General features: G+C 32.5%; 2 protein-coding genes across 2 annotated transcripts; both read left to right on the forward strand.

Annotated features, from left to right (window-relative positions):
* Nucleotides 1–8,148: 8,148 nt before the first annotated feature.
* On the forward strand, nt 8,149–9,030 carry LOC112100966. Its single transcript, XM_024190843.1, has one exon. The coding sequence runs from the start codon at nt 8,149–8,151 to the stop codon at nt 9,028–9,030; it is 882 nt and encodes a 293-aa protein (XP_024046611.1).
* A 7-nt stretch (nt 9,031–9,037) lies between these two features.
* On the forward strand, nt 9,038–9,871 carry LOC112100967. Its single transcript, XM_024190844.1, has one exon. The coding sequence runs from the start codon at nt 9,038–9,040 to the stop codon at nt 9,869–9,871; it is 834 nt and encodes a 277-aa protein (XP_024046612.1).
* Nucleotides 9,872–10,474: the final 603 nt, after the last annotated feature.

Genomic DNA, 10,474 nt, shown 5'->3' on the forward strand with positions numbered 1-10,474 from the left:
CTTTACCTGTGTTTAGGACAGGAATATCATCAGGCCACGTGCTACAAGGAGGGACTCTTTTCAATTGAAATAAATTTGGGTTCATTGAAAATTTAAGCCTACTGGTCTGCAATCTGCCTTATCCTGTTACATGATCTGAAGAGTAAGTTAGAAAAGTATATTCAAACATTGATATGGCTTAAATAAGTTAAAATTTTTACTATGGTTGTTCTTTCATTACAATAATTATACCTCTATGAATAGTAATGTGGGGGAGGAGTATGCCAATGAATAATGCAGAATCAATAACTTAATATTAATTTTTAAGGATTCTTACAGCCTATAAAGGGTAATTTGGAAAAATGTGAGAAAATGAAATATTTTTGGAAAATGAATATGAATGTGTTGGTAGACTGATTTAGGAATTATTTCTTGAAATGAATTGGAAAATGTTTTTTGGAAGAATTCTAAAAATGTTTTCTTAGAAATTTTTTTGGAAGAGAATTAAAAATGGTTTTTTCAAAATTATTTTTTGAAAGGATACTGAAAATGTTTTATAGGAAATTGTTTTTGGAAGAATGTTGAAAATATTTTCTTAAAAATTATTTTTGGCGAATGTTTTCAAACTGACTCTAAAAATGGTTTTTTCTTTTTGGAGAAAAATTGGTTATGGAATTGCTTTTAACTCACTTTTAATTTTCTCTCGAATTACTTAACTAAAATTAAAGAATAGATGCTTGAATGAATTGTGAAACTTGCTTTTTATAAGCTTCATTTGCATTAATTCGAATGCATGCTTTACATTAAATATTAAATTGCAAGGCATGCTTTATATTAAATATCAATGCATGTGTTACATTAATTCTAGTGGATGCTCTACAATAAATATCAATACATGCTTTACATCAAATATCAATGCATGCTTTGTCCATATATATAATCTATAAGCATTTTACATTGTCAATCATGTGCATTTAATCATGATGTGTACGCACCAAAGTAAGCCTTTTTAGCCAAAAATTATCTACTAAGTCCTTGATTGTTAATTGAAATATAAATAAATAGTCGATGCATTTAACTCAGTAATGTAAGTATATTTAGGATTTAGTGTTTTAGACTAAACTTATCATTATTAATATTAATTTAAAATGATTGGTTCTTTACTAGCTCATTTCACGGCATTTCCTTATGGATTAAGATCCCCCAAGTAGGCTTAAGAAGGGTACAATACAAATTGAGCTTCATTTTGATGAATTCGTATCTTCCAAACCATAGCCTGTAGTGGTTGTCCCAACATCGTGGCTTGGGTCCACCATAAAATATGTAGCCATGGGTTGGACTAGGGCTTTAGGCTTGGTATCGAATTTTAAGTAGTAGCATTAGCTCTTTTTGATTATGTGAGATATTTGGTCACAGGCGAACCAATCTCATAGCCAAATTACTTGCCTTAAAAAAAAATCCACAAAGAGCAAAAAAGATGGTTAGATTAAAGTTAAATTAAGATATGGTATCAATTAGCTATGCATAAAGTAGCCGTCATGTTGTATTATTATTTTTTACTATCCTTGAGGAAGTGTAGTGAAAAATCTCTTGCGCCTCCTTTGAACTTGAGATAGTGTCAAAATTTTATCCAATCTTTTGAACACATAGAAAGCTTCTCCTACAAGCAACATATAATGATTTTTTTTAATGATTACTAGAAAAAGAAATTCACTTTTCATAAAACTTTTATAAGTGTCAATACTCAAATACACAATCTCACTTTTTCTTGAAACATCAGTGGAAAGGTTAAAAGTATAGTCAACAATTTGTTCATATAAAGAGAGTGTTGCATAATTTATTAGTACAAACCTTTCAAAGAGTTCAGTTTAGATATTTAAATCTCCACATTTTATTCAAAAGTTATAATGGTAGAATTTCTAACTCGACAACTTAGAAACATTTGAGTATCTTGTGGAAATAGTTCAAATTTTATCAGTGTTGCAGGAGATCTTAGAAGGGTGTTAGGCGAACAAAAATATATTCAATGTTTCGAAGTAATGACTTTAGGTCTATAAGGTTCATTGCAAAAGCTACATCTACAAGCAAAAACGACAGTGTCTTTAATACATATAGAAAGACCTTTTGAAATGAATGACTATGTTGATGCTTTCATTGCTTTGCTAGGCAAATAAAAAACCCTAAAAGAAATCTCCACCATTACCCTATAGGCACAACAAAATAAGTATAAGAAACACACCGGTTTGCTAAATGTAATAATTGAAAAATATGTAAAAATTTATTAGTAAATAATTTAATAATTGAAAAATATGTACTTGCTACTTATGATCATCACGAATTAAATTATAACCAAATTGTTTTAGGTCGTTTACCAATGTTAATAATTGACTATTTTACAATTTAAACAGTTTTGACTTTGCTTTAAAACATGTTCTTGTACTTTCCCGATGGTACTGTGTTGCAAGGTTTTCCTCCTTTATCAATACGAAGAATCTTTGTTCATGCCAACATTGCCAATAGGTTAATTGATTTGTTATTGGCATATTCGACCAAACCATTTCTCAGCTTAGATGAGATGATCATAAGGGGAAAAAGGATGATGATACTGAGAAGAAAGATGATAACGACAAGAAAAATGATGATAATGGCGAAAAAAATGATAAGGATAATTGCATAAAGTACCTGATTCATCTATTATTTTTTATGTAGAATGAGAGACTTTTAAAGTGTACCTAATTCATCTAATTCTCCACTTTATAAATTTTCATCTTTTATAACTTTGAGGATCTTTGTGCTTGACTTATATCTAATGTAGGAATTCTGCTTGAATTCCTACAAGACAAATAGCTTAGCTCAACAAACTATGCAAGACAAATAGCTTAGCTGAACAATCTAGGTTGTCAGGACTTTTCATGAGCTTTCCTTTTAAATTTATGTTATCTCTTTTGAGGCTTTCTATCCTACAGCAAGTTGTACAACTGCCCTTAGAGCAGACATCTTATGAGAAAATTCATTTATGAAAACATTCTCACATAATGCAAACTTTTGCATGCCTAAAAGATACAAGTAACCCATTGGATATATCATTATTAAAGAAATATAGGTTTTAAGGAATATGTTGTATCCACTCTTGTAGAATGTCCATTCCCAATCATACTAATGTCTTAAGCTCACAAGTGCTACTTGCAACTTATAAGGCATCTTTAGTGGGAAGATCACCATCATGACATCTTGTTATACATTTTACTAGGCTTATTTTGTGAAAATGTCTATTACAAGGCATCATCCGTATGAATTGTACATACACGTTAACATCCTTTATAAGGGCGTCCATGTGTTGAGGCATATATGTACAGAAAACATATCACAAAGGCATTCTTTTCAAATAAATCTTTGTTAGGGCTTCTATAAATTCATAAGCATATGCTTTTAGAAAACATAGAGTGCATCACTTTCTAACAAGGAAAGACTTATAATACAGTCTTATAAGTCATATTAGCGCCTAAATAAGATATTCCGCCCTTATTTCATAGAATTTTTTTTCTTACCAATAGTATTGCTTAAGCCATTTCCCATTAATAGGATCACGAAAGATCTGATCTTCACTGGTGGAGAGTCAATAGTAATCACTATCATAGGCTTCTCAGACCATAAATGGTCATTCCCATAATAATAAGAATTTAGTTAGAATTAATAAGCCTTTTTTTTTATATAGTCAACTACCCTGAGCATGAAGTTGTCCTTTTTGAAGTCTCTTTGCTTAAGAGCTTTGGCATAGGCTTCTGTAATTTGCCACTAGTGGATCTATTTGTGATCCTACTTGTGTCCCCTTTTTTGCTTTCAAGGCTCTAATTTATTTAAATAGGCCTCTGAAGATGTTTTTGTTTCGGTATTAACAACTATAACTCGATCTGTAAAGATGATAGTTCAATTGGTATGACTATTTTGGCACCATATATAAGGGAATATAGTGAGAATCCATTTGATTCTCTTGACGAAATTTTATAAGTCCAAAGTGTATCTATAAAGTGTGACTCCAATCAGCCTTATATTTGTACACCATCTTGTTGGGGATCTTTAAAATAGCTTTATTTGGTGGCTTTAGCTTAACTATTGTTTTGTAGATAGTATGTTATTAACTTTTGATGCTTGATATTGTATCAAGTAGGGGTAGCATTCACATATTTGTAGATGAATGGTATGTTATTGTTTGTAATAATTTTGTATGTTATGCCAAAGCTACATGTGATGTGTTCACGCAAGAAATTTGACACATTTGCTCCAAAGGCTTTCTTCATGGAGATTACTTTAACCTATTTGGTAAAGTATTCTGTGACTGCGATGATCTAAATATTGCTATGTGTAGGCTGATGAATATACCCTATTAGATCCAGCCCCAAGTATGAAACAACGATAATGATGTCATAACTTATAATGAGGTGGGATGAACATGCTAAAAGGTCCTATCAATTTGGCAATTATAGCATTTTTTTTCGCAAACTCAATATGTCATAACTTGTCTTCTTTTTCCATTGTATGCCAATAATAGCTTACACTCAATAGCTGGTAGTATAACTTTCTTTGGCCTTGATGCTCTAGACATTTTTCATTGTTTACTTCATACAAGGTTTTTGTGACTCATAATAACCAAGGCACTTCAATGGATTTTCTTAATAGGATATCACTTTCCATGAAATATCTCTTGGCTTTCTATTTGATCTTATATGCCTCATTACGATTCTGGGATAACATTTTTTGTTGTAGATAATCAATATAAAGCTTTCTCCAATTTTCATATATGGTGGATATAAGGACTTATTCTATAGAATTCAAGTTTTGGCACTTAGCACAAATGACAATGTAGCACGTGCTTGTCTTTTCGTGCTATATTAGTAGTAGTCTACCCGTTGTATCTTTCTATAAAAGTAGACTGTAGGTTTTGTCTCATAGGAAACTTCATTTATTTCACAGAGTATCTTCTCATTTTTTTTAATTCTTGGACACATTTTATAAGGGCACCTCTTAGCATGTACTCGTAAAAAACTTCTAGAATAAAAAAGTAAACTTTACTTACTTGAGGTAGGCTCTCACTGGGATCAACATGTGCTTTAGTAATGGTAATATGCCAATCTATCTTTTCTACCACTACTTCATGTTCTAATCCTTTTATAAGGATTACAAATTTGTTCCAATCCGTCTTATGTTCATTGTGACTTAAGTTATTTTCTCTACTAGATTAATTTTAGCCCCCAATGTCCCTAGTGCATCAGCGTACTTATACCATTGTCTTCTAATAAGCTATATAGGAAAAGTCATAATATTTGACAACAATTTTCTAAAATGTGTTCGATATAGAGTTGATATTGATTCTTTAACAGTAAAAGCACTATTAATCTATTGTATTATCATATTTAAATCTCTTACAAGCTTGACTCTTTTGGCTTTTGGTTTTTATGCAGTGAGTAGACCGGTAATTATTGCTTCATAAATTACTTCATTGTTGGTGTAAAGAAAGTCCAACTTAAAAGAAAATACTGAAAAGCTTTGAACAAGATCAATAATGACCAACCTTCCGCCTCTTACTACTTTTGTTAAAGATTAGTCAAAATAAATTGTCCATCAATCTTTACTTTTTTAAGCAAAACAGTTCTCATCTAGAAAATCCCCAAGATGTTCTTGTAATAAATATGTTTCTTGATTTGCAGAAAAAGCAGTAATCATGTGAATGACCACATACTCTTTTATAGCACTTGGAGTTACACACACAATATCAAAATTTTCAAATAGTATAAACCACCTGACTAGCTTCTTATTAAGTATAGGCTCGAGTAATAAATAATGAAACTAACTTCACCATAAGATGTAATTGGTAGGAAAGAGAACCTCAATCTTTGGAAGGCATAAAAAAGAGCTAGGTAGACATGTTCAAGTCTACATCAGAGAATTGCTTGCTAACATGATAAACTGGGTTTTCCTGCTTCTATTCATCCTTTTGTGTTAATATGGCTTTTATGATTCCATAACTTAATTTTATGTTAAATTATTTTATTATATTAATTTTTATATTTTTTTCATTGTAGGAATATTGGGAATATTCATGAGAAAAGAAGCTTAAATCGGAAACAAATTGGAGTATAATGGAAATAATGTGGAAGTAAAAAGCAAAGAAATAAAAAACCAAATCAAGGAAGATTGAATTTAAGGGAAATTATCATTTGTACACCCTTAATTTACTCTATTATAAAAAATACTACAATATTTTGAGGGTGTATCAATCGTCCACTCTAAGTTGACAAAATATATCAGTCGACCACCAAACCGTTAGTTGCCATTTAAATATGATGACGTCAGAATGGTAATCTGGTCTTTTCATATGATACAAGTGATAATTTAAGGGTATACAAGTGATAATTTTCAAGGGTAAAATCATCAGCTCGCTATAATTCCGTTAACTTTCAAATGGCAACTAATAGTTTGGTGGTCGGCTGATATATTTTATCAATTTAGGGTGGACGATTGATATACCCTCAAAGTGTTGTAGTATTTTTGATAATAGAACAAATATAAGGTATACAAATGATAATTTCCCTTGAATTTAATCATCATGCATGCAATCACGTGGCGAACCTTTGAATTTTTGGTTGGCAAATATGGCAAGCACGTGGAGAGCATTAAAGAATTATTTGGCAATTTGAATGATTCGCATACATGGGCTTAAAGAGTGGGTTGGATTTGTTTTATTTTAAAATCCTTTTGACTTAAGGATTCGAGGGCGCAATAATATAAAGAGAAGAAAAAGCAGTCGCTAAAAAAAAAAAAAAAAAACACAAGCTGAGGACTGAATTAAAGAAGGCAGCCGCACAAGAACTAAAGATTGGAGAGAAAACTGAGAGCAAGAAAAAAAAAGAAAAAGAAAACGAGAAGCCACCACTGCAAATCCGGGAGCAACAATTTGGAGAAGTCAATCGTAGAGATTGGAGAGAGACAACTTCTTGAGTTTTTCTTTCCCTCTTCTCTATTATTTTGCTTGAATGTTCCCAATTAAATTAATGGATTCTGTTTATATTTCCATGAACTAATTTATTTTACTAGGGCTACGATGTAGCCTAATTATAAAGATTTAATTCCATAAATCTGTGTTACTTTTAATTTATTATTCCATGATTAAGTATTCATTATTGTGCTTAATGCTTTTAAATATTTGGCCAATATTTAAATGATTTGAGGATACATAATGAGACCGAGAGAAGATTTATGTATTTTTACTCTGTGTAATGGATGCTATGAATTAAACGAAAGACAGAGATGTGCCAACGTGATTCGTGCAGTTTTCTAAGAATTTCCATAGAGCTTAATGAATCTTTGCTTATTTAAATTCACATAGAGATAGAGTGAGTTAATATGTGGAGGTATTTTTGATATTACTCGAGAGAGATATTGAATAGATTAGGGAAATTCACTGTCAACATGGGTAATAAATTTTAATAGCATAGATGGAGGATTAAATTGGATTAGTTATGGTGAAATTGGATGTCCCAGTGTCTTAATCTCTTAGTGATTTTTATCACTGCCTGCATCTTTATTTAATTTTTAGTTAATTTATTTTATTTTAATTTTTAATCTAAATTCGCTTATTCGATTGTTCAAATAAATTACGATTAGAATAATTTCGGTAGCTAATAAGATATACAATCGTTGTGGGACGATACTTTACTCTTCATTATATTACTTGTGCCGACTAGTACACTTGCTAATTTACGCATTAAGTTTTTGGCGATGTTGCCGGGGATTGTTTGGATTAGTATCGATACCAACTAGCTTTAGTTTAATTTGAATTTTATTTTTAGTGTTTTTATTTTAATTTTCGTTTTCTTGTTTAATTTTATGAGACGTTCAAGAAGTTTTGATTTATTGCCTTTTGATCCAGAGATTGAATGCACTTGTAGAAGGCTTTATAGAGAAAGGAGAGAAGCTTTACAGGAGCAACAACTAATCATGGTTGATGAACCATTACAAGGAAATGAGGATGCGAGACCTTTAAGAGGCTATGTTGTTCCTACAGTTAATGGTGCTCGCTCAAGCACTGCACGTCCTGCCGTTCAAGCCAATAATTTTGAAATTAAGCCAGGCATAATCCAGATGATTTAGACGTCAGTACAATTTGCTGGGATGCCAAATGATGATCCAAATGTTCATATTGCAAATTTCTTGGAAATTTGTGACACATTTAAGCAAAATGGTGTTTCAGACAATGCTATTAGGCTAAGGTTTTTTCCATTCTCACTGAGGGATAAAGCAAAAGAGTGGTTGAACTCACTCCCTACTGGAACAATCATTACATGGGATGGTTTAGCACATAAGTTTTTAGCAAAGTACTTTCCTCTTGTAAAAACAGCCAAGTTGAGGAATGACATCAAAACCTTTGCTCAATTCGAGATTGAATCATTATATGAAGCGTGGGAAAGATACAAAGACCTACTAAGAAAATGCCCACATCACGGTCTACCAGTTTGGCTTCAGGTACAGACATTTTGCAACGGTTTAAGATCTAATACCAAAACAATAATTGATGCTGCAGCAGGAGGAACGTTAATGGGAAAAACACCAGAAGCAGCTTACGAATTATTGGAGGAGATGGCCTCCAACAATTACCAGTGGTATTCAGAGCGACTAATATCAAAGAGAGCTATAGAAGTCCATAATGTTGATGTGGTCACAGCTTTATACGCACATATAACTGCTATTCGTAACAAGTTGGACAATATGAATATTCAAACTCAACCACAAGTGTGTGAATTATGTGGAGGGAATCATACTAGCGTCAATTGCCAAGTTGGAAGTCCTTTTGCACCATCATCTACTGAACAAGCTCATTATGTGTCAAACTTCCAGAGGAAACAAAATAACCCATATTCCAATACCTACAATCCAAGCTGGAGAAACCATCCAAATCTATCATGGAACAACACCCAAAAATGCATTAGCACCACCTCCAGGGTTCCAACTATAAGAAAAGAAGTCAAACTCAGAAGATACTCTTACCCAGCTTAGAACAAATATGTCTCAATTTATGACTAAAACAGAGACAACTTTTCACAATCAAGCTGCATCAATTTGGAACCTCGAGGTACACGTGGGTCAGATTGCAAACTTGTTATCTAGTAGACAATACGGCTCTCTGCCTAGTAACATTGAGATGAATCCTAGGGAGCAAGTTAATGCAATTGTACTTCGGAGTGGTAAACAACTTGATGAGCCACGGAAAGAAGCAAAGAAAGTTGATGAAGAACAAGTTGAAGACACCACTAAGGTTTCAAAAGCAACAAGTTCAGAAATACCACAACCTAAACCAACAACACCAGTCAAGGCCTATGTTCCTCCAATCCCTTTTCCTCAACGTCTTTGGAAAAATAACATAGATAAGCAATTTTTAAAATTTCTTGGTATGTTTAAGAAATTGCATATTAACATTCCTTTTGCAGATGCTTTGGAACAAATGCTGCTTTATGCTAAATTTATAAAAGAAATGTTGTCCAACAAGAGGAAATTTGAGGAGCATGAAACTGTAATGTTGACTAAGGATTGCACCGCCATCTTGCAAAATAAATTGCCACCAAAGCTGAAAGATCTAGGGAATTTTAATATTCCATGCACTATTGGAAATTGTTATTTTGATAAAGCTTTGTGTGATTTAGGTGCAAGCATTAATTTGATGCCTCTTTCTGTTTTCAAGAAATTAGGTTTGGGCGAACCTAAGGCAACAACTGTTACCCTTCAATTGGCAGGTAGATTTATAAAGTACCCAAGGGGCATAGTTGAGGACGTGCTTGTAAAGGTTGATAAGTTTATATTCCTTGCAGATTGCATTGTCTTTGATATGGTCTTTGATTGATGTTCAGGAAGGGAAATTGATTTTAAGAGTTCAAAATGAGCAAGCCATTTTCAATGTACACACACCTATCAAGTATCCAACTAAACTCAAAGATTGTTTTTAAGAAGACACCATGGATGGAAAAATGACCAAACTGTTGAGTGTTAGAAAATGTATATTTATAAAGGAGAAAATCGTTATTTTACACTTCAAGTTTACTAACACTCTTACTTTTATGTATTTAAGCTTCTTGTCATTTAATTATGTCTGTTGTATTATAATTAAGTATTTTATGTATTTTAGGGGCATCATAGTCATTTCACAATAAACGAGAGATCAGACGGTAAAACAGACATCACTTTTGAACTCTGGACGGTCGAAAACTTTAGGAGGAGCATAAAAGGAAAAATGACACTGTTCACATGTACGATACTATTCACATGTACGGTACTGTCTATGTTACTGTTCACGACACTGTTCACATAGACGGATCGATGACGTGGCATTGACCAATGATGTGGCATTGACTGATGAGGTATCACCATCCTGTTGGACTAAAATTCTTATGCACTGTTGATTACTGATATGGCAGCATGTTAGTGGACCAAAAATTACGCGTACGAT

This window comes from Citrus clementina, unplaced genomic scaffold, assembly GCF_000493195.1.
Source record: "Citrus clementina cultivar Clemenules unplaced genomic scaffold, Citrus_clementina_v1.0 scaffold_2, whole genome shotgun sequence".
In the NCBI taxonomy this organism is placed as follows: domain Eukaryota; kingdom Viridiplantae; phylum Streptophyta; class Magnoliopsida; order Sapindales; family Rutaceae; genus Citrus; species Citrus x clementina.